Source organism: Ostrinia nubilalis, chromosome 7 (genome assembly GCF_963855985.1).
Source record: "Ostrinia nubilalis chromosome 7, ilOstNubi1.1, whole genome shotgun sequence".
Taxonomy (NCBI): domain Eukaryota; kingdom Metazoa; phylum Arthropoda; class Insecta; order Lepidoptera; family Crambidae; genus Ostrinia; species Ostrinia nubilalis.
Window position 1 is genome coordinate 11,303,818 of NC_087094.1, and position 25,694 is coordinate 11,329,511.

The 25,694-nt window shown below is 39.2% G+C and overlaps 2 protein-coding genes across 3 annotated transcripts; both read left to right on the top strand.

Annotated features, from left to right (window-relative positions):
* Positions 1-7,762: 7,762 nt before the first annotated feature.
* Positions 7,763-12,040, top strand: LOC135073311 (heat shock protein 75 kDa, mitochondrial). The gene is made up of 13 exons (XM_063967431.1): positions 7,763-8,027; positions 8,163-8,323; positions 8,526-8,687; positions 8,766-9,001; positions 9,103-9,212; positions 9,316-9,389; positions 9,492-9,768; positions 9,859-9,928; positions 10,013-10,160; positions 10,236-10,363; positions 10,510-10,697; positions 11,373-11,604; positions 11,819-12,040. Exons 1-13 carry the CDS (start codon positions 7,910-7,912, stop codon positions 11,991-11,993), a joined length of 2,079 nt encoding a protein of 692 aa, XP_063823501.1. The 5' UTR covers positions 7,763-7,909; the 3' UTR covers positions 11,994-12,040.
* A 1,211-nt stretch (positions 12,041-13,251) lies between these two features.
* Positions 13,252-25,658, top strand: LOC135073312 (neurotactin). Of its 2 annotated transcripts, none has more exons than XM_063967433.1 (7): positions 13,252-13,406; positions 13,509-13,801; positions 13,884-14,019; positions 14,128-14,282; positions 14,798-14,870; positions 16,455-16,605; positions 22,415-25,658. In XM_063967433.1, exons 2-7 carry the CDS (start codon positions 13,511-13,513, stop codon positions 23,847-23,849), a joined length of 2,241 nt encoding a protein of 746 aa, XP_063823503.1. In that variant the 5' UTR covers positions 13,252-13,406; positions 13,509-13,510; the 3' UTR covers positions 23,850-25,658. The 2 variants fall into 2 exon arrangements, with proteins under 2 accessions (XP_063823503.1, XP_063823504.1); XM_063967434.1 differs by having other exon boundaries at positions 13,887-14,019.
* Positions 25,659-25,694: the final 36 nt, after the last annotated feature.

Sequence of the window (25,694 nt, forward strand, 5' to 3'; positions counted from 1 at the left end):
CACGGGTTTTGGGGAGATGTGACGCAAAGGAAGGGCAACAGACGAAACGAAATCCAGTTGCCAACAGTAAATTCCATAACTCCCGGGATAAATTATTATGATTTTATACTTTCTTAAATTCTCAAAACTTGCACTCATTGTACGCGCCAGCATTAAAACCTCATACATTTCAAACTCATGTCACACTATTCTATCACTCATTCTGACAGTCCTTTTTCCTATCCTCTCCCTCCCACCTTCAGTCTCGCTCTCGCATCGCAACGCGCCGCTTCGCCTACCTATCTGGGCGTTAATACTAAATAAGTATCCAAAATAAACCAATTCAAATAAACCCAAATCGCGCGCTAAACTCATCTCAATAAAAATTCAAGTGTTTGTGAAAGTGAAAGAAGAACCAAGCTTGGACCGTCCTGTGGAGTCTGCTCAATCGAAGGTATCCCATCCCGTTCCTATCCCAATCTCCTACAACTCCTTTCTGGTCCTACCGAGCCGCATGGTTCATTTCCTATCCTTTACACTTACAGAAAATCACAACTACACATTTTCACGCATCCGTCATTTTGACAACTCTCTAGAAAATTCTAGAAAATTCGCTCGTTTGACACATTCTTTCTGGAAAGTTCGATTCGTTTGACATTTGACACATTCTAGAAATTACTATTCGCTCAAACGTCAACTCGTTGTTTGTAAACACGTAAGTATATTTTTTAAATTCAATCTTTTAAAATTTTATTTCAATTCAATTTCAAATTCGCTTACATACGCTACGCATTTTATTTTCCTACTGGATTATAAATAAATACGCACAACTCAACTCATTTTTTAACGCTAGCTCTCGTGCGTGTGTTTGCTCACCTACAATACAATGGAGGGAGTAAAACGCAAAATTAATTTGCTTGAAGCTAAAAAAGAAGCGCTTTTTCAGAGGGTTCAGGAACTATACGACCTCAGCCTAAAGGTCTCCGACCCTCAGATTGAACAAATTTTCATGTCTCGCATGCATTCGATTGAAAAAACAAGATCGGATTTTCTTGATACTATTGACGAACTTAATTTATGTTATATGAAAAATGATGAGGAACTCAAACCTACATTTGCCGCACTCAACTCGTTTGACGATTTGTACTGTAACATCCTTTCGGTGCAAAGCTCCATCGCACAACTAAAGGCCAACACAGAGCGTCGCAAACAGGATTTCGTAAAAAAATTACCGCCTTTGGAACTAGTCTCTTTCGACGGAGCCCCTTCCAAGTGGCCCGTTTTCTACCAAAATTTTAAAACGCTTATTCATGAGAACACTGGTTTGTCTCCAGGTGAAAAGGCTCAATACCTTATAGGAAAACTTTCCGGAAAAGCACTTACAATTTGCTCGGGTATTCCACCTACTGGTGAGAACTATTACATAATTTGGAACAACCTATTAGAAAAATACCAAGACATAAGAGTACAAGCCTCTATGTATTTGGAACAATTAATAAACTTCAAATCGCAATCTTTAGATGAATTTTTGGAACAGTATTGCTCAGCTGAAGCTGCCTTACGACGTTTACAGATTGATGACCTTTCCGATTTCATTTTGACTCATATTGCTCTCAGTAAATTAGACAAAGACACTCTAAATTTATTTGAACAATCCATTAAGCACGTAAAAATGCCTACGTTTAATGATCTCAAGACTTTTATAAAAGTACAAAATAAAATCCATGCTTTACGCTTATGTTTTACGCAGAATAAGCCGTACGTTAATAATAAAACGAATTTCGCATCGCAGTCTAAAAACTCGAAACCGACACAGTCGTTTGTTTCTAATACAGCTTCTGGAGTAAAACCCAATCAACATTACTTCCAATCTCAACCGAATTCGCAAGGCTCATACACTCCATCCGCTGTACGCAAGAATTGTCAACTTTGTAAGACGGAACCTGAACATGCCCTGTTCAAATGCAGTTATTTTCGCTCGAAAAATGCGCCAACTCGCTACTCTCTAGTGAAAAAATGTAACTTTTGCCTCAATTGTTTAGGCTTTCATAATGTTAAATATTGCAAATCTCAAAATCGTTGCTCAGTTTGCCAACGTAAACATCACACTCTTATTCATATAGACAACTTTAACGTGAATAGACCTATGACGTCACAACAGCTGACTTGCAGCGCTACGCTTTCGCCGACCGACGCGTCCATGTCCGCGCCCGGTCCGGTCACGCCGCCGTTGCAATCGATGCCAACCAACAATGTATCTCTCTCTGCAGTCACGCCGTCGATCGCTGATGAATCTAGTACCACGGTCTTATTACCCACCGCGTCAGTGTATACTTATGACAATAATAAGACGTGTCAAAAATTACGCGTGTTTCTAGACACAGGTTCGATGAGCAACTTTATCACAAATAAATGTTGTGCGCGACTGAACTTAAAAGTCAATCCGCTACCTACCACTATTAAGGGCATAGGTCAGTCTGAAAGTGTGTCGCTAGGATATGTATCTTTCACAATTGCCTCACGCTTTGATCCCAGGTGTAAATACACAATTAACGCACGCGTCATTGATACAATAACCGATTATTTACCTAATGTAAGGGTTGACATAACCCAGTTATCGCATTTACAAGGTCTTCCTATGGCTGATGACAGCTTCGATATCCCTGCTGAAATCGATTGTTTGTTAGGCAATGAGATATTCCCGCTTCTTTTAGGTAGTAATAAAATAACTTCACCGCAATCCTCTGTCATCGCCATCGAAACCACGCTCGGATATCTCGCTATGGGACGCGCTCAGTGCTACTCAGCTCATTCACGCAATGATAATAAAGCATTCTTTTGCAATGTAGACTCGCACTCATTAGAATCACTCACGCAACGCTTTTGGGAGCTTGAAAGTGTACCTACTAAGAGACACATCAGCCCTGACGACGAAATATGTGAAAACATTTTCCAATCAACTCATTCTCGCGACGACTCTGGGACGTATACCGTTTCTTTGCCATTTAAACTCGACCCATCAGAACTCGGCGATTCTTACTTTACTGCTAGGCGTCGCTTCTATAACTTAGAGAAAAAGTTAGACTCAACTCCGGGCTTACGCACTAACTATAATGAAAATATTCAAGACTGTATCGATCGCGGTTTTCTGTCAAAAGTCGAAAACGCATCGAATTCAGAGGAAAATACTCCAAATTATTATATACCTCATCATGCAGTATACCGACCAGATAAACTCACTTCAAAAACTCGAGTCGTTTTAGATGCAAGTTGTAAAACAACCTCTGGAAAGTCGTTAAATGATGTTCTTTACACTGGCCCAAACTTACAAAGTAATATTTTTGATCTTTTAATTAACTTACGCATTTTCTCAGTCGCTTTATCTGCTGATATTGAAAAGATGTATTTCTGTGTAAAGCTTGATCAAAATCACCACCCGTTTCAACGCATATTATTTCGATTTGATCCTGAATCACCGATTGATACTTATCAATACAATAGGGTTTCTTTTGGCGTTTCTAGCTCGCCTTACCTCGCTATGCGTGTCGTTCGCCAACTCGCTGAGGACGAGCGCGCGAATTATCCTATCGCCGCGTCTGAAGCTCAATCCTGTATGTATATGGACGATTATGTCTCATCGATGGACGGGTTAGAAAAAGCTGAACAATCTTACCATCAAATGGTTAAGATGTTCATGGCCGGGGGGTTTAAAATGGTTAAGTGGATCTCGAACAACCCTGAGCTTATAAATAAGATTCCCGATTCGCATAAAAATCCACAGCTCGTCGATTTTGACACTGACTCAGAAATTACGACAAAAATCATAGGCATGCAGTGGCTTCCTAATGATGACGTTTTTCTTTACAAAATTAACTCTACTAACTCTGACCAATGCACAAAACGCACGATTCTTTCCGCAACCGCTAGATTATTCGACCCTTTGGGTTTGCTAGGCCCTGTGACAGCGTTTCTCAAACTTTTAATTCAAGAATGCTGGCAGCGCGAACTTGAATGGGATCAGCCAGTTCCAGACTCAATAAAAAATAAATGGAATCGGTTTGATAGTGAGATTAACTATTTATCGCAATTAAAAATATCTCGTCATATAGGAATCACCGCGGGTTGTCACGTCACTATCATGGGCTTCGCGGACGCCAGCGAAGTATGCTACGGAGCTGTAGTTTATGTGCGCGTGAGCTCTGATGCAGATTCACCCGGTGAAGTCTTTCTTATCGCATCCAAATCGCGCGTCGCGCCTTTAAAGAAAATATCTCTTGCGCGGCTTGAACTGTGCGCAGCGCTGCTCTTGACAAATCTTTTATTATCGGTTCGCGATAGTATAGAGAATCGTTATCCTGTTAACTCAATTTACGCATTTTCAGACTCGACTGTCACTCTCACGTGGATACATTCTCCCGCGTACAAATTTCACACATTTGTTGCGAATAGAATTACTGAAATTAATTCGAAACTCAAAGCCAAAATTTGGTATCATGTTAATGGAAATGAAAATCCTGCAGATGTAATATCGCGACCTGTAACTCCTAAAGCATTATTAAATCAATTAAATTGGTTTCACTCTCCTCAATGGACAGCTCAGCCAATCTCGCAATGGCCTATCGAGCCATTTCAAGTTTCATCTAACAGTGTTCGACTGGAAGAGAAAACTATCGCTCTTGTTTCAGAGACAAACTCTCAATCGAACTCTCACTTTTTCGATCGATTAATTGATCGCATTTCCACGTACCCAAAATTATTACGCGCTACTGTGTACGTGTTACGCTTCGCTAAAATACTACGTTCAAACGGAGTGGTTACATCCTCTGATTTAGAACTCGCTGAACTCTATTTAGTACGCCATATACAGGCACTATTTTTTACTCAAGATATGCACGCAATTAAAAGTAATAAACCCTTTAACAAATCGCTTCTCAAACTTAACCCTTTCATTGACTCTGATAATATACTTCGTGTCGGAGGTCGTCTCACTCACTCTCAACTCAACTATGGACAAAAGCATCCAATCATTCTATCGCCTAAACATCGCTTCACTCAACTTTTAGTTGATTACTTTCATGTATGTAATTTACATACTGGTCCTTCACTTCTACTCAGTCTGCTTAGACAGAAATTTTGGATACTTTCCGCACGTAACTTAGTACGTCAAAGAGTGCATCAATGCAATATCTGTTTTCGTTTAAACCCTAAATCTACAAACCCTCTTATGGGCGACTTGCCATCATTTCGCGTTTCAGAAGCTAAAGCCTTTGTTTATACATCGGTCGATTATGCAGGTCCCTTCTTTATTACTCACATTCGCCGCAGAGGTGTTAAAAGCCAGAAGGCTTATATTTGTTTATTTTGCTGTCTTACAACTAAGGCTCTACACATAGAGTTAGTTTCAGACTTAAGCTCTGATCTATTTCTCGCCGCTTTTCGTCGATTCATTTGTAGAAGAGGCCCCGTTTCCATGATATATAGCGACGGAGGTACTAACTTCATTGGCGCTAAACGCAAGCTTGACGAAATTTACGCTCTTTTAGAATCTGACTCTCACAAAAATTATTTAAGTTCACATTTGGCTGAACAACGCATTAAGTTTCTTCATAGTCCACCATATGGCCCGCACTTTAACGGCATCACAGAGATAAATGTTCGTTATGTAAAAACGCATCTTTATAAAGTTATTGGTCTTCAAGTGTTAACATACGAAGAGTTCAACACTGTACTTGTACAAATAGAAGGCTTATTGAATAGTAGACCATTGTGTGTTCTTAGCTCTGACCCATCTGATATATCCGCTCTCACTCCCAATCACTTTCTCAATATAACTCCACTGAAATTCTTACCAGTAGAGGATGTCTCTGATATTTCTGACAATCGGTTAACGCGTTATCAGTTAGTCAATAAATTAGTGCAAAGCTTTTGGCGTCGCTGGAGTCAGGAGTATTTAACTTCTCTACAACGCCGTGAAAAGTGGAATACGGTGACCAAACCGATAGATGTGGGCTCTGTTGTTGTTATAAAAGATGACAATGCGCATCCTCTTTGTTGGCCATTGGGTGTGGTTGTGGAAGTATATCCCGGAAAGGACAAAATCATTCGCACCTTAAAGATTCGCACTGCAACCGGTACTTATGTTCGGCCTGTAGTTAGAGTTTGTCCTCTTCCTTTACAGTAACTCAAATAATGTTCTTAACTTTATTTTAACCTTAACTTTAATTTAACACAACTTTAACGCTAATTTAACTCGTTTAGTTCTCTCTAACGCATGTTTTTTTACGTTTTTAACTTTTTTTTTACAAACGCTACTCAATCTAGAGGAAGACCTCTAGGCCGGGGGAGTTGTACGCGCCAGCATTAAAACCTCATACATTTCAAACTCATGTCACACTATTCTATCACTCATTCTGACAGTCCTTTTTCCTATCCTCTCCCTCCCACCTTCAGTCTCGCTCTCGCATCGCAACGCGCCGCTTCGCCTACCTATCTGGGCGTTAATACTAAATAAGTATCCAAAATAAACCAATTCAAATAAACCCAAATCGCGCGCTAAACTCATCTCAATAAAAATTCAAGTGTTTGTGAAAGTGAAAGAAGAACCAAGCTTGGACCGTCCTGTGGAGTCTGCTCAATCGAAGGTATCCCATCCCGTTCCTATCCCAATCTCCTACACTCATCATTGTCTATTTTAATTAAAACCGGAATACTCACGTACCTACTTAAATACTTACTATAAGTATTATTTAAAAAAATATAAAAGAAGAACAACTAAAGTAATCTTTTTTGTAGTTTCCTGAATTTACATTTTTTATTTTAATTTTATTGTAAAATAAAAAACAATTATTAAGTTATTTTAACCAAACTAGGTATTTATTCAAAATGTAATAAGGCTGTTTTTTTTTTGTAAGAATGATAACTGTACTTACTTTCCTATTGTCATTCATCTTAATAACTAAAGATTAGACCAAAACTCTATCACACAACCAAAATTAAAATAAAACCTTGTGATGTCATAGAAAAAGACTGAATTCTAAATAAAAGTTAAGTAAAACACCAAAATGCTATTTTGCTACTGGCTGAGTACAAAATTATGATGTACACACGGCCACACTGTTAACTATCCATTTCCTTTTTGGTCTCGCTCTCATCAAATGGTGATTCTTTGCGATAGAACGAGACGACATGACAGGCAATGGATAGTTAACACTGTTGCCGATGGTACATAAGCGTGTCTAAATATATTTGTTTTTCCACATTTCGGTAGTCATCTCTAACACATATAAAATAGTAAATAAAACTACTTAACCGACGCATAGAAAAACATTAACCTCATGTCTGCAGTCGAGTAAATAAAGTCGTCAATTTTCTTCAATTTACCATTTTAATAAAGTTCCGTCATAGCTTGCAACACTGCTTTCGTTCGGAAAATAAAGCACGTTCAATTTCACGTATCGTTCAGAAATTGTAATTTCAAATTAATTTCATAGAGATGACTAAAGGAGAGAGCATAGCTAAATTGTCCTTCCGCTATTTATGGATCATAAAGTAGTCTTCACATAATCAAAATTTAACAATTTTTGTAGGAAAATTTGTTGAATATTGACATATTTTTGTTATTGTGTAGGGCAAAACTCGCGCTGGTGACCCGGTTTCACATTATCAATGATGATACCCTATCAAATTGATAACTGGTCCTCTCTATTATCTGACCCACTCGATGGAGTAGGTTCATTTAAAAAAATGCCTTTGCCACAATAAAGAGGAAATCAAAAGAGAAAAAAAGGAAATTGTCAATGTCAAAAAACAAATGCAGAATTTTGTGAAATTGTAATAAAATCAAGAAAATAAATTCAAGAAAAATATTTCTTAGCCTGCTCTTGTAATATTTATTTTTATTTAATTAACCGCTCTTTTTTTATTAGGAGCGATGTTTGCACTTCGTGTAAAATTGCGGTTCTGTACAAATGTTAATAGGTTATGTTTTAATTCCTTCAAAAGTGGTAATATTTTAGCTGCAAGTAGCATTGCAGCAAGTAAAAGACATGGTAATTATGTAAATCTTCTTTGCTAGATGCATTTAATTTCACTATGAAAGAAACAGTTAATTTTATATCCCAAATATTTTTTTTTATAATGTTACATTTTATTGCTCTTGTTTTAATTTATAAACATCGTTACAGGATACAATCATTTTATAACACCTAAACCTTTCCAAAGACACTTCAGCACAGCTACAGAGCAAGCAGAATCTCTGAAAGGAAATGCTGAAAAAAGAGAGTTTCAAGCTGAGACACGTATGCTGCTAGATATTGTTGCTAGATCTTTATATTCAGATAAAGAAGTAAGTACCGTTTATGTTGCTGTTTGTCATAATAAAATTCAATAGCAGAACAAAAATAAACATTAATATTTTCTTCAGAGAAGTTGTACTTTGGAATCATTAGATAGGATGCATGTGATTTGTATTCATGTTGCAAATTGAAAAAGAAAACTATTTCATAATAAACCATAAAAAAAATCAACTTGATTCTTGTTATTTACAGGTTTTTATCAGGGAACTGATCTCAAATGCCAGTGATGCACTGGAAAAATTCAGATACCTCTCAGTGAGTGGTGTGCAAGACTCCGGACAGTTGGTGGAGGTGGACAGGCCCCTTGAAATTCACTTGACCACCGACAAACAGAACAGAACTATAACATTCCAGGTAGATATTTATGACAATAATCTAATAAATGCATAATATTGTATCTCAATATTTTCGTGTTAATGTCTTTATTTTTAGGATTCTGGTATTGGCATGACTAAAGATGAACTTACCCAAAATTTGGGCACAATTGCTCGATCAGGTTCAAAGTCATTCATTGAAGAGATCAAGAAACAGGGAGCAGAACAGGCCAGTTCCATTATAGGTCAATTTGGAGTGGGATTCTATTCAGCATTCATGGTGGCTGAAAAGATTGATGTATTTACAAGAAGTAGTCGAGCAGATTCAGTTGGATATAAGTGGACTTCAGATGGGTAAATCTTATTTGATGAACCAGTAGTAACTCTACTACTTCAATTGATAACTAGACTATAACAATACTTTGGAACTGACATTAATTTTCATTTATTTATAGGTCTGGCATGTATGAGATTCAGGAAGCTGAAGGATTACCTGTTGGTACGAAAATTATTGTACATTTAAAAACTGACTGCAGGGAATTTTCTGATGATGAAACTGTCAAGAGTAAGTAAATTCTTCTGCATACTTTTATTTCATTATTAATTATTTAGATTGTGTTGAACTTAAAAACATAAAGCATCCAAATTACATAAAAGTTATTTTTCAGGCATAATTAAAAAATACAGCAACTTCATTGGCAGCCCCATTTTCTTGAACAAGGAACAAGTCAATTCTATTAAGGTATGTGGATTCCAACTAATTAAGTTTTCCCACTGCTGGGCCATTAATCCCATTGATTGCAAGAATTTACCAAATTTTTTTTAACTTATTTTCGTATTTCAGCCTCTATGGTTAATGGAGCCAAAAGAAGTAACACATGAGCAGCACTCTGAATTCTACAAATTCATTAGCAACTCATATGACAAGCCTCGCTTCACTCTGCATTACAAAACTGATGTCCCACTTAGCATTAGATCTATTCTGTATGTGCCAGAAGGAAAACCAGGATTGTTTGAACTATCCAGAGATTCTGATGTTGGAGTTGCATTGTATTCGAGAAAAATATTGATCAAAAGCAAGGCTGAAAATATTTTACCTAAGTGGCTAAGATTTGTTAAAGGTACCTTTTTATAATTAACATTCTAATTTAATAACAGGAAATGAAATTATGTCAATTACTTTTTTATTCAATTTTAAATATTAATTTTAGGTGTTGTTGATTCTGAAGACATTCCACTCAACCTAAGTAGGGAGTTGCTGCAAAACAGTGCTTTAATTACGTAAGTAAATATAATTAGTACTTTAAGAAAACTGAAACAATTAGAATCATTACAATACTTATAAATAATCTCTTAAAATTTCAGAAAGCTGAGAACTGTTTTGACAAACCGTTTCCTTAAATTCATGATAGACATGGCACAGAAAGATCCAGTGGGATATGATAGCTTTTATAAGGATTATTCTATATTTTTGAAAGAAGGAATTGTTACTAGTCAAAGTCCAATGGAAAAGGTAAGGCATATTATTTATTTACCTTTAGTAAATTACTGGTAGGATGTGAAGTTTCATGAGCGTTTTATGTTTTAGGAGGAAATATCTAAGCTGCTTCGTTTCGAATCTTCGAAATTGGAGAATGGTTCCCGAACATCACTATTAGATTACAGTGCTCGCCAGAAGGACGACCAAAAATGCATTTACTACTTGGCAGCACCAAGGTAATTTTTAAAAGGACTGGCTCAGTTATGTAGTCATCAAGATTTGTCTAGCTATAAGATATGGTGACTGATTCGAATTCAGCTGTTGAAAATATAAGGTGCTTGCGATTGTGCGATTCTTGAAGTGTAATGTATTTTTATTTTAGCCGTGAATTGGCGCAGTCATCGCCGTACTACGAATCTCTAAAAAAGAGAGACGTGGAAGTTCTTTTCTGCTATGAAATGTACGACGAGTTAGTACTTTTGGAACTCAAATCATTTGGCGGCAGGCAGTTAGTGTCTGTAGAAAATGATATGCAGAAAGATGCGTCAGACAGTGAAGAGGCCGTCATAGGTACGTATATTTCTAATTTAAACAAATTAACTATGTACAGTCGCGGAATGAAAAGGTTCGTCACCTTAGTGTTGGTTTTCGCTTGCACTAGGTACTATAAGAGTCAAACCTGCCAACATAACCGTGCAAGAAACAGTGCTACTAACATTTAAAAAAATATGACGTTTGCTAACGAATAAGGTTTTGCTTATTTATTTTTCTATCCCATCAGAGCAATGTTACAAAATGTAGTTTTTTTTAATTTAATAGACAATGGCAGGTTGAACCAACAAGAAGGTTTTAGTTTATCAATCATAATAATCTTCTTGACAAGTTAAATCGTCAAACAACTTTGATGTAAATAATTTTGAACTTTACTGACGAACAGTTAAAGATTATTTTTTCTAACTCGAGATTATTCTGTAACATAGTTTCAAAAGGTAACATGTGCTCGCGATTCGTTGAAGGAATCAATTTGAAAACTGACGAACCTTTTCATTCCGTGACTGTACTTGCTCAGTGCCTTACTGAGATTAGTCTAACCCAGGTTTAAAGAAATAAAATAAACTATGTATGAGTATTGTTTCTTCATTTTATTTCCTTGGCATTACTCACGCGTAATTAGGAATTCAATGCATATAAAATTTAGCCATTTATCGTAAAAATGTATAAAACCGAATTTATTTCTGTTCACAGGAAGTGAAAGCTTACAGAAGTCGCAGGTGGATGAGCTTGTTACATTTTTGAAGTCCAATTTGGCCGGCAAAGTGTTCGAAGTGCGCACTACCCAACGCCTCGACTCACACCCCTGTGTGATCATTGTCCCTGAAATGGCGGCGGCGCGCCACTTCATCAGGACCCAAGCTCAAAGCCTCAGCGAAGAGAACAGATTTGCCCTTTTGAGGCCACAATTGGAAATAAATCCCAAGTAAGTGTTAAAAAAACACTTATTATGAAAAAGCGGCAGCCTATAAAAACCTTAAAATAAATTAACTTTTTGTTACTTATTTAGGTCAGTTTCCTTAAATATAATAAACCATGTAGTAATAAGTAGTATAAAGTTTATTTTTCGCGATTGTAAGTCGAAAACACAGTTCAGGTCATTTCATTCTCAGTTTACTTACAACATTTTTCATTTGCAGGCACCCCATCATCAAGAAACTCCACAAACTAGTCTCCAGTGATAAAGAATTGGCTAATATGGTGGCGCAACAGTTATTCTCTAATGCAATGGTAACAGCCGGGCTCATTATGGATCCAAGAAATTTAATAACACATATAAATGATCTTCTGGTAAAAGCTTTGGAAAAGCATTAAATTGTTACATGAATCTATTGTTCAATAAAATTACTATTAGAAATAAATGTATTTTATTGTTTAAATAACCTTAGGCCACCTTTACACTTGTAAGTTTTACTTTTAGTCCGTAAGTAACTTACGTAAAATTAACATGCTATAAATCATCCGGTCTATTCCACTTTGATCACCTGGCTTTGATCACCCTGGTCACAGGTGATCAGTGAACTTCAAGCGACAATAAAATTTGGTGTCCTTTGACGATCACACCAAATGGATCAAAGTGGAATAGACCCTTGAGTACACAGATATGGATTAGAGTAGATACAGCAAGTTGATCGTCAAAGCGTGCCATTCCGATATGTCCAAATGGACATACATGGTCGAGTGATGTTCATGTAATCCGATTACAACAATCGGTTACGATGATTTTACGAGGACAGTAGTACGAACACGGTAGAAAGAAGAAATTATTTACGGATTGAGAATTGTAATTAACAGCACAAGTAACAAATAATTAATTAGAATAAAGTAGCAGTAGAAGAAGTATAAAGTAGCATTGTTTTTAATACATATCCTGCGATGTACTCAGATGTACTCTTAAGAGTTAAAACCATGGTCCGTGTATGTGGTGCACTCATACCGATCACAAGGAACCGTACTTACTTTTATAACAATAAGACACACACTGATCCATGTATTCATGCACTTGACCAATTTTTGTCTTGAAACGCTGGTAGGGTAAAAAAAATAACGAGATTTGACGATTTGTAAGAATTAATTTATTTAAAAAGGTAAATAAAAAAAGATGTTTTTGGTTTTGTATTTAACAAATTATCAGTTTTATCTGAATTAATTAATTGTCGAATCGAGTCACACGATATCTTTCGATGACTTTGCGAATGCAGTACGATGATACGATTATTTTTACGTTGCGGCAATCACTAAAATTCGCTAAAATGACACTAATGACGTTTAAAAAGTGGCACGCTCGGCTTCATACAAATTTTTTCACATGCTGCATCTATCTATATCTGTGCTTGAGTACAACCCTTAATCAGAGGCAAATTTTATTAATAGTGTTTAACGCCATCTATTTGCTAAATGTTCGAAACAATTGTAGCGCCATCTATTTTTGAATAGCGGCGTAAGTTCATAGCTGCCATGTACTGCCAACATACTGTATGAAACTGACTTCCGGTTGTAACATAGCCATAGACGAAACCATACTTTTTTAACGACAGAAAGACAGAATAACAATAACTCTCTAGTCTTTGGATGCGTGTGAAATCGACCGAAGCGGCAAGCTCCGTTGCGGTTTTTTTGGTGTTGTTCCCGGCATGTTCGCGCACAATAATTTTGTGTCATTCTTGTAAAACTCAATAAAAATCCTTTCATGGTCGCTAAATTCATATAAAGTTGGGATTTAAACAAGTAAGTGTACATTCCAGACACGTAATATTGTTGTAGTGCGACGTTATTTTCGTTTAAAAGAAACTGGGATTCTGATAATTATTTTTTAATTTTGTTGTTTAGCCATGAGTACGATGGATATAAACAATTTGGAAGCCAAATTGGAAGTTGAAAATGATGAGAATAAGACTCCAGATAAACAACAAATAGAAGAGGAAGAGAAGGAGGTAATGTTGAAGAGCGACGAAAATGAAGGGAATCCCGAGGTGAAAAGTGACAATGACGGCCCCGTGAAGACGGCCCTTTCGGGGGATATTACTGAACAAGGCCGGGAAGTGAAACCTAAATTCATTCCCATTGGCGCTATTAAAATGCCTGGGTTTTTCATGAAAAACTCGGATAAAGACAAATGCAAGGTAATGAATGATCTTTGTAGATTATTGCTCAAAATCGTCTATTGTGTTTGTTGTCATCTAATTAAATTTGAATTTCATCCAGCAGGATGAAGATGATATTGAAAAAATTGCTGACAATGAAAAAACTGAAGATGAAGCCCAATTTGTCAAGTATAGTCGTTTCGAACAGTTTTTACATGCCTGTCCCTTCACACAGTTTTTAAATAAACCTGATCATGGTAACTACAATATCATTATTTTATGTGCTTGATTCATTGATTTGACACAGCTTTATGATTACAAGACCTTACTGTAGATAGGATTTAAAGAAATATATTTCTTTTTAGATTCTGGGACGAAGTCCGAAATGTTTAGTATCAGGTATCCAAAGATATTCCGAAAATCTTCTAATAAACCAGAGGCTACACTTGCCTCAATGGAAACTTTAGAGGATAAACTGGACACACCAAATGATGGCATGGAGAATGTGAAGCTGGAAATGGTAAGTGAGCATTAGGAATAAACTATAGCATTGCAATTTGCATAATTTAAATTGTAACTTAATAGTAATTAATTTGTTAATGTAATTATTATCCACATCCGGCATCACATTATTATCGCATATCGCCTTTACCTGCTATCAAATTACAATTAAAATTATTATGATAATGGAAATAAATAAGGAAAATGTGTTATGTAGGTATTCAGTTTGGTTTTTAGGTACCTATTTCCTTATTACATGAGATATAAAACAAAATTATAAAAAGCTCTTCATTCCTATCACAATGGAAATTTTTAGTGGTAGGTTAATGTTGGACATTTATGAACAGCATTAATTTAATATATTTTAGCTAGGTACTTTTGAAACATTTTGTAGTTTTTATTAGACCTTTGGTTATATTAGTTTGTTTATGATTTATGAAATATTTTAAAATACATTTTATTAAGTTTTGTTCTTCTGTATCTTCCCACAATTGACCTTTAGAAAACCTTAAATATTATTTTTTTTCCCCTTAGGATACGGAAGAAGGAAAAGTGGCTACTAAGCTTCCCCTGAAGGAAAGGATACGGCAAAAGAAGTTCATAGTAGGTGAGTACATTTCCATGTGTTGCAACTGCATATCATACCAATCCCATGTTTGAAAACTGTGAATTTAAAAAATGTTAAAAGGGTCATAATGTCATGTGGGTGAGAAAATAAAAATAAATAATAGGTATAATGAAATATTTAATGATAGTCAATTTCTATTGTTATGCACAATCAAAATAAAATAAATAGAAATATAATCCACTTTAGACAATAATGTTATACTTCTTTATGAAAAGAATATGTATGTTTCGTGTTTTTCTTAGCCAACAAAAAGAAGCCTGCTGAATATGATACTTCAGGTAAAATCCTGATATTACACCTTTTTATTTAAACAATTCATCATAGCACATAATTCTTGCCTGGTGCTTGACTTATTTCTCAAAGACCGTGAACATTACTCTTCATGCTAACATATTTATTTTTAATTTATTACATAATTGTAGCTGTTTGCAAAATTTATTTAAATCTAGATGTATCAGCACTGACTTTACAACTTGAGTCATTAATTTTGGACCCTAAAGACAGTCAACCTTGAGGTCTAGGTTTTTATGTATCTGAATTCATTCATTAGCTGTATTTTTGTCCAAAGTAGAAGTTATTATTTTGACGCAGGCAGTACATAAAGAGATGAATCTTATCTAACAGAGCTTCCAACCTTTTGGGTTGTCTTTAAAGTTTACTGAATTTGTAATAACTGATTGACCAATGTCCTTTCAACTGTGTGATTAGAGTACGAAACATGGCCAACAAATTGAGCTGTGAAACTTTTAAAGTATTTTAATACAACACACTTTTGGAATAGACAATACTCTTTAGCTTCACTTTCTGCGGTGGCGACGCGTATTCGTCGTTACACGCTTGGTGTATTTAGGCCTTCAGACACTGACACGCGTGATGTTGTTTCTGGGTGGTTCTCATTGGCGTGGCACTGAGGCGGTAACCTTCAGGTTACGGTGTGATGCAAATGTACAAGAACTGCCCAGCTTTATCGTTGTGTCTGCACCATAAAGTTAACTTTAGGGTCCGTACCATAAATGGCAATGCCAGATTTTGTATGGAAGTTGGCGTCTTTTTTTTTTCGCGCGGCCATCGACCTAACTTTGTTTTTTGATTACAAAATAGTGTAATAAACCAAACTTACTGAACTGAGTTACGAGCATTAGAAGTTTGATGATTTTACATACTAGATTTGCTTTCTGCGCGCAAGTTTTGTAAGAAATTGCAACAAAGTAGTGACATTGTATGTGTAAACAAACAATATCATCCATTAAAGGTTCCAGCCATCAGTGTGGAGCAGAATCAGCGCAATAAAAAAAGACGTCACTATTTTGTTGCAATTTCTTACAAAACTTGCGCGCAAAAAGCAAATCTAGTATGTAAATCATCAAACTTCTAATGCTCGTAACTCAGTTCAGACTGAGTTTAGAGGTATACATGTTATAGTAAGTTTGGTTTATATTACACTATTTTGTAACCAAAAAACATGGTTTGGTTGATGGCCGCGCGAAAAAAAAAGCCGCCAATTTCCGGCATTGTCTTTTATCTTTATGGTCTGCACCAGGCCTAAAATGTAATATTTTCCAGACGACATAGTGGTGTGCGGTCTAGCGCTGCTGGTGCTTCTGGCGGTGGTGGTGGGCGTTATAGTGGGCGCGCGCGCCGGCCCGCCCGCCGAGCGCCCGCTGCGCCTCGGCCGCTACATCACCACGCTCACCTCCTGCGGACCCGTCGAAGGGTAAGCGTTGAACACAATGAGGGCTATCGTTTTTATACTTAACAGTTGGCACCCCTGGCGATTGACAGGACCTTACTCTACAGTGGCACCATCTTGATCAGTGCAAATGCGATAGTCTCCTACCACTTTCGCGCTCACCAGTTGGTGCCACTGTCTTCGCTACTAGCAAGTGACAGGACCTTACTCTACAGTGACGCTAACTGGTGAGCGCTAAAACGATAGCCCTCATTACATTTCCATAACGCGTTTCTTGGTTAACTCAAGGGCCCTATCTACCAAGTTTTTTTTTTTTTTTTTTTTTTTTTTTTTTTTTTTTTTTTTTAATTTTATCTGCAATCAGCCCAGCGGCTTTAATCAGATTTGATGTTGATTGTTAATTCGACTTTTGGGAGTGCACGTCCTGTGATGTGTCATCCCTGCTCTTTTTCTTCCTGAGAAGTTTTATATGGAAGCCAATCGCATTCTTTTCAACCGAAACAGGCAGTTGTTTGTATTCACGAGCTGTGTAGCCAGATGGTTGCTATGTCGTTCAAGGCGTTGCTTGTAGGATACAGAAGAACTTTCTATTTCCTCCTTGACTGTAGGGATTTCTAGGTACTCGTGCACTTCCGTGTTTCGTGTGAACCATGGGGCACTGATCAGGATCTTTAACACTTTGTTCTGGTAGCGCTGCAGGATTTCAACATTTGAGTGACTAGCTGACCCCCAGAGTTGTATGCCATATGTCCAAATCGGTTTAAGGATAGACTTGTAAATTAGGACTTTGTTTTCCAGGCTTAGCGTTGAATGTCTGCCTAGCAGCCAGTACATATCTGCAAACTTTTTGTTTGCCTGTTCTCTTTTGGCCTTTATATGGGCTCGCCAAGTGAGTCTCCTATCCAAGTGCATGCCCAGGTATTTTACTGTCGTGTCTGTTGGCAGGACAGCACCATCCAGTGTCACCGGTGAACAGTCCCCTCTCTTTAACGCGAAAGTTATGTGGACGGATTTTGCTGGGCTTGCTCGGATTCTCCACTTTTTCAGCCATCGTCCAATGTCGTCCAGGCATTCTTGTAATTTTGCAGATGCTGTGTTCGGGTCTTTACTGCAGGAGAGTATTGCAGTGTCATCTGCATAGGTAGCAGTCACAACTTTATCTGACGTTGGTAGGTCAGCGGTGTAGATTGTGTATAGCACAGGACCCAGCACCGAACCTTGGGGTACCCCTGCTTCTATCTGGCAGATTGAAGACAGAGACTCCTCGTATTTAACCTGGAATAATCGGTCTTGCAGATATGACTTCAGCAACATGTACGCAGTATTTGGCAGATGAATCTTAAGCTTGTATAATAGGCCCTTGTGCCACACGCGGTCAAAGGCCTGCTGGATATCGAGAAAGACTGCCGAGCAGTATTCTTTTTTCTCGAGTGCTTGCCGTATCGTATGCGCTACTCGATGTATTTGTTCCGTCGTCCCATGGTTTTGGCGGAAGCCGAATTGGTGGTCTGGTATAACTTTGTCTGCTATTAGTGCTGGTAGTAGGCGTTTCAGAACCAGTTTCTCGAAAACTTTTGACAGCAGAGGAAGAAGACTTATGGGTCTGTATGATGTAACCTCTGTAGGAGGCTTCCCCGGTTTGGCTATCATGTTTATGATGGATACTTTCCATAACTCTGGAAAATGTTGTAATCTCAGTATTGCATTAAAGAGGATTGTCAGCAGGACGATGCCTTTTCTTGGTAGTTGCTTGAGAACTTCTGCCGTTATAAGATCAAATCCTGGTGCCTTTTTTTGTTTTAAGTGCATGATAGTTCTCTTGACTTCTATTGCCGTCACAAGTCTCAATGGCGGCGACAGTTGTTGGTCACTGTTTAAAACTTCGTCAATATCCTGCTCTGATTGTGTATTATCAGGTTCGTTGGGTTTGAATACATTTTTTAGGAAATTAGCAAATAACTCAGTTTTATCTTGAGGCTTTCGTGACCAGTTGCCGTTAGCTTGTCTCAGTGGAGGAATGTGTTCTTTTGGCCTTTTCAGTGAGTTGGTCATTTTCCAAAGTGTATAATCCTCTGCTTTGTACGGTGATAGAGTCTTAAGTTTGTCTTGGAGGGTATTGTTCTCATTTTCTCTTAGCATTTCCTTCAGTTCCTTTTGTATTCTATTAAGGGCTTTCTTATCTTGACGATTCCTGCTGGTGTGCCACTGACGTCGCAGTTTTCTCTTTTCAGTAATCATCTGTCGTATTTCCAGCGTAGTGTCATGATTTTGTGGTTTAGATGCCATGTGTGGAGTTGATAGCCATGCCGCCTTTTGTATTAGGTTAGTGGCATACCACGCAGCGTCATCTATGTCTTCTACCGTTTTTAGAGGTATGCGCAGATTAACATTATCACTTATATATTCCCTAAAGGACTCCCAGTCAGTTTTATGGTTATACAGGGTCTCTCGTGGTTCTTTCCAGATTACTGTGGTACTCAATGTGCATATCACAGGTGTATGGTCTGAGGATCCATCTAGGCATGCTTCCACTTTTGTGTATAATCCCGACATCTTTTTAGTGATGAAGAAATCGATGAGATCTGGAGTTTTGTTAGGGTCTGATGGCCAGTAAGTTGGTTCTCCTGTAGATAGGATATTGAGGTTATTGCTATCAATTGCCTTTTTTAGCTCTCGGCCCTTTGTCGTCGTCAATCGGGAGCCCCAGAACGTGTGTTTTGAATTCCAGTCTCCTCCCACAATGAATCTGTCACCAATCGTGTGGAAGAAATCGCTAAACATTTGTTCATCTATGCGATGTCGTGGGGGACAGTACACAGCAGCCACATTCAGTGATCCCTGCCAGTCATCTATAGATATCATTGCGGCCTGCAAGTGTGCGAAAGTGAAATTCGGTATTACGTGGTGTCTTATGTGTTCCTTAATTATTACAGCAGCTCCAGCATGTGATGTGCCATCTGGATGGTTAGCATAGTATACATTGTATCCTTTAATTTTAATCACTTTCTGGTCAGTCATATGTGTTTCAGAAACCAATAGTATATCTACTTTGTTGTAGTTTATGAATAGCTCCACTTCTTGCTTATTCGGGGATAAGCCATTTATGTTCCATGCAGCTATTCTGAGGAATTTTACTTTGTCTGCCGAGCTATTAGTGTCGTTAGGAGACCCATTAAGGTCCCTATCTGTTGTATGAGGATATCGATCTTCTCCGACTGTTTTATTATAATTTGCTCTAGTGAGCTTGTTGACTGAGATTGTACATTCTCTGTTTTTCTGTTCCAGTTGCCGGTATTTGCAGTATTGGATACGCTTTCGGCTAGGCGCAGATTGTTTTTTTCCTGGTCATTTTTCTGATATTGTGTATTGTGTCTGGGGAGTCTTAGCGGAGGGAAATCTTCTACTCGAGGTGTAAAGGTGTCTGTGGCTTTTGTCTTGTCTTGTGGGGCTCTTCTATTCCCAGCTTGAACCATTTTTCGTGAACGGATCTCCTTATAGACTTGGCAGCCTTTGTAGTTGGCTGGATGATCACCTTGGCAGAGGGCACAGGTAGCGGGCAAGTTCCTATCCTTTTTGTGGCAGTCAGTAGTTTTGTGTCCTTGTGCGCATTTAACACACCTGTATGGACGCATACAGTTGTTTTTGGTATGTCCATATTGTTGACACCTGGTACACTGTGGTATGTCAGTTGATTTCCTTGGATCTTCTATTGTGACTCTTGTGTGGAATATAGTTTCAATATTTTTTATCTCCGGGTTGTTAGGACTCGGTTCAACATTGACGAAGAACATGTTTAAGGGCTTTTTATTTTTTCGTGATATTGCACAGATTATTTCGCCTCGTACCCTGTTCCCTGTTTTTTCTATTGCTTCTATTATAGCTGATTTAGGGGTTGTGTGATGTAGGTTTTTTATTACAGTTCGGTAGCATTTATTTTGCTTCTGTGTGAATGTATGACCGATGAGGCCATTATTCCGGATGAGTTCTATTAAGTCCTTATATGTTTCAGTTGACTGAGTCATCACTCTTAGCTGATCTCTATTAATGATTTTATAAGAGTAGCTGTCACTAGGTATTGTTTCATTTAATAGCTCCGTTAATTTTGTTAGGTCTTCAATGCCATATAATATTATCGGTGGTGGTTTGCTAATTTTTTTGGTATTATTGGATGGATTTTCTTTTGTCTCCTCGGTTAGATCTATAGGAAGCCCGCTGTATCTGTTGGAGGTGGTGATTCCTTTTGGTGTCCCATGATTTACTTTTTTAGTTTGTGTTGGACTGTTAGACATTCTTTTCCTTTTGGGGTTGCGGTCAGTAGGTACTCTTTGCCAAGAGGGAGGGCAAACTTTGTTGACACAATCATCTTCAATTTCTGTGGCTGAGTCAGTGGTCTTGATGTTTCCCAGTGAAGCCGATCTCGGTCTTGTGATGAATAGGCTTGGATGGAATGCCTGTTGGGTTAGTTTTTTTGCAGTGCTACCAGGAGCATTCACCGTCACGGGAGCCTGGTCGCCCACTCCCGCGCAGTCTTCGGTAACATATTTCCCACTCGCTGGCCCGGGTACCAACGAGCGCCGGGGGTTAGCCGGATCGCATGACAAAACAGTATTCGTATCGCTCATTTTTCATATTTCAAAGTGGGGCATACGCATGTCGCTTTCCCAAGGCGACATGGCCACACTTTCAGGGGGGATTTAGTCCTCCTTGGCTTGTGGTTCACCAGTGGTCAGGTTAGTTAACCGCCGCCTGTTGCTCGGCGTTGTTGCCCATTTGGCACCACCCGGGGGGCACGTGTAGGGTGGGCCTAGGAGAAGGTGGTAAGTCCTACGGACGCGGGCAACATTACCCCCCTACCAAGTAAACTACAAATTTTAATAGAGATATTATTAATTAAATTATCACTGGGAATACTTCAAATTCCACTGTCCACCGTGTCTCGTTAAACACTCGACATTGGCGAAACTAAAGACTGTTCGCCGAGAGTTGATAAATATTATGAAATGGCTTGCAATAGCGACTGTCGCTTAATGAGGGCTATCGTTTTAGCGCTCACCAGTTAGCGCCACTGTAGAGTAAGGTCCTGTCACTTGCTAGTAGCGAAGACAGTGGCGCCAACTTGTGAGCGCTAAAGTGGTAGGAGGACTATCGCATTTGCACTCATCAAGATGGCGCCACTGTAGAGTAAGGTTCTGTCAATCGCCAGGGGTGCCAACTGTTAAGTATAAAAACGATAGCCCTCATTATCGCATTCTGTATGGCGGGCGTCGTTTGTCACAACGCGCACTGAGTACCATGGTCCGAGCCACGCAGCTGTCGTCAAGCGCCCCGGCCGGCGGGCCGCAATGTGTGAAACGGGATAGATTTATTTTACATAAGACCGAATTGAATGGTATGACAGTGGGTAGGGCTTTGCCCAACATTGGGATACACTATAAGCCACTTGATAATAATGAAATACTTTTTATCCAACACATGGACGCCACGTGCTTGATCCGTATCCCCACGTATGCCCTATCCGGAAAAATTCCCGTAAATTTAAAAGAGATAATAATAATAATCTACCAACTTTTTCATTATATCGACAAATAATTAGCGGGCCGCAATTTATAATGAGTTTAGAACCTCTGATATTTTTTTTTTATCAACTCTCGGCGAACAGACTTTAGTGTGCTTGAAATACGCGTCATTGAAGCCATTAAACAAAATAATAATAGAGATATTTAGCAGAAAAGTAACTAGCAATCTTTATTTGCTAGGTACTGGTCAACTGGATATACCTTACAGGCTTACAGGTTCCAGCAAATTATGAAATATTTTCCTTCAAACTTTGCAGAACTCTCGATGAGGGCGTATACAACTTCTACAACATCCCGTACGCCGTGCCGCCCGTCGGAGAGAAGCGATTCACCTACGCCCAGCCCCTCAACCTGTCCACGTGCTGGAACGGCACCTACAACGCGCAGCAGCCGGGCCCGCTGTGTCTGCAGTTCCTGGAGAACGGCACCATCGCGGGCGAGGAAGACTGCCTCACGCTCGACGTGGTCACGCCGCACGTGCGCTACGATTCGCCGCTGCCGGTCGTCGTCCTCATCGGAGCCAACTCGCTGGCCGGCGGCGTGAGCCCCGCCCAGCCGTCCGCTCTCTACGCTCGCACCAAGGAAGTCGTCTTCGTCAGACCCAACTTCAGATTAGGCCCGTTCGGATTCCTGGCGCTCGACATCATTTCCAACTCCAAGTATCCACCCACCTCCGGAAACTACGCGCTCAGCGACCTGCTAGCCGCGCTCCAGTGGGTCAAGTACAACATCAAACATTTTGGAGGAGACGCCTCCTCCGTCACCCTGCTGGGACACCGAGCGGGCGCCACCCTGACCGCCGCCCTGACCACGGTGCCCAAAGCCCAGCAGCTGTACTCGAGGGTGTGGCTGTCGTCCGCCTCCGTCATATTCCCCGGCGAACCCCTCGACCAAGCTCAGAAGAACAACGAACCGTTCAAACAGAGAATCAAGTGTGACGACATGGAATGTCTGCAACGGGCGTCGACGACTGAAATTTTATCCGCCACTCCCGACATCTGGCTCGGCGACAGCGTCGGCACCTTGCCGCTCGCTGGCGAATTCCAGCACTCCTGGTTGGTATTGGACGGACACTACTTGAGGGTGCACGCCTACGAAAGTTGGAACGCCCAGAAGGAGGCCAAGAACGCGGGCAAAGAGAAGCTATTCAAACCGATGGTGTTCGGAACGACGGAGCACTCGGGCCACTCGGAGCTCCTGCACAAGAAACATTTGAATTGGACCTCGGAAATCGTGGAAAAAATGGTGAACGAGAGCGCGATCGGGGAGAAGAATTTGACTTCGAAAATATTGAACCATTTCAACAGGAGCTACGACGGCCTGGTCGGGCTGATCTCCGCGGTGCGCACGCTGTGCCCGCTGGTGAGCCTGGCGCGCCTGCGGCTGGCGGCGCCCATGTATGTCGTCATGGGGTCGGGCGCCGGCGCCGGCGCGTCTGGGTCGGGGAAGGCCGGAATAAACGCCGACGTGGAGGCCATCCTCGGCACGTTCGACTCGGAGGAGCCCGAGCAGCGCCGGTTCATGGCGGCCATGCAGCAGCTGTTCTACTACTTCGTGTGGCACGGCCTGCTGCCCGGCGCGGACTCCGGCCTGATCGCCGTGGGCCAGGACCAGCTCCCGCTGCACGGCCTGCCGGCCTGCGACTCGCTCATCCAGGAGGATTTAGTGCCGAGGTATGCGCATATCGATTAGTCGCTTAAAGTTAAACGTATCCACGATCATAATCTTAGCTAGAATAAAAACGTTTCGCCAGGCATGCTACATAACGTTAGAATTTAGCTTACGCTCCGGTATTTGTAAGGATAAGTTAGCTACGTGTCGTTGTAGATCACCTTCTCAGTTATGAAAGTCGTTAGCTTTGACCCCGACCCGGTATTATTTAAGCGAGGCTGAATATCAACTTTTAGGTAGGGATAAAATCGGGATGAATTTTTTCCAGGCCCCACGTCCATTCTTTTATCATGAAGTCGAATTCATTGTTGCATCTGCAAAAACAAAATCGATGATTAGAGCACTAAACTTGTATCTTTGGGACCGAATAGCACTGAAGCTTTTAAGATTTATTTTTATATGTAAAGCTAATAATAGGTAAGCTAGGCAGCCAGCTGTAGGCTAGGGTGAGAGTAAATACATAAACATGACGGATTCAACTCATCTTTTTAAGTTATCGAATCATTAATATAATGTGGTACGTCCTAAGTTGCAGCTATAAAATAGGCACCTCGAGTACACGAATTTGTATTTTAATATTATGATCTCAATCCAAATCTCATGACATAATACATATTTAAGTACATTTAATTACGTTAATACATTTAGTAACGTTTTTTCATACAAAAATTTACTGATTTTGGAAGACTGATTTTTTTGATAAATAAAAATGTAAGAATCTCTTGTTTTGTACCAATGTTTATTATGACCTACTAGTTTTAAGAATGTTTGTTAGGTAAAAAATTTTAGAAACCTTTTCGCGCCGATTTCTCGTACACTGATGAAAGTGAAACATTCTGATCTGCGTACAAGAAAATGGGAGTGTCTAGACTTAAAACCATAATTGCATAATACTGTATGGTAGTTATAAGAACTTTTATATCTTATGTTACCTACCCTGTAAGTTAGTATTCTGTGCTGCGCTATCTGCTCATCGCAATCGATCTAGTATTTTATTGTAATGTACTTACTCTGTCATTTGTAGTCTTCCAAGCCAAAGAAATTCGTTGTAGTCATTGCTATGGTTAAAGCAAACGAGCCAAAACTTTTTATCTATTTATGGAATGTGGCGCGGGAGTCGGTCGGAATCGGAACACATTATTGATGCCATAATGGAATTATAATCGCCATAATAATTTAACCTGTGTCAGTAGATATGTTTTCTCGGTTTTTTTGTAGTAGTAGTATTTCTTCCAATAAGTCATTATGAAATTCAAATCGTGATTTTTAAGTCTGATTTATTATTGTTCCAAAGAATGTGATTAAGTTATTAGTAGTATAAGATATTTTTGTAATTGATGTTTGTATCGATTTTATGTAATCACGCAATTCCAGTGTGAAAAAAACTGCTTGTTATACGAAAACAAACTGATTAATAACCAAATAAGACTCAGCTACTCCTAGGGCCGATACATTGTCGCATTAACTCTTAAAGAGACCTCGATTACAGTTTTGCTGATCCGAACTGACTGGAAATAATACAAGCAGTTTTTTTATATTTTTCTTGCCAAACCACGCTTTTTGTAGTGATACTAATAAAACCTAATCTTAAGTCGTGGCAGCAGCCCTAGATTTAATAGGTACTACCAGCGCAGATATATTATGGGATAGTGAACCGCGACATTAAGAGCGTTTCACCCTTTGCTCATTGTACAGGCTACGAGAGCGAAAGGTCCTTATTGTGGTCCCGATTTTCTATCCCATTGGTACTTGGGCTGGTAGTACTCGCAGCTTTGCATTGTTTTGTAAATTAATTAAACTGACATTATTAAATAAAGTATGTAAGACTGATACTTGTTTTTATTTAAATCTTAGAGGCGATAATTA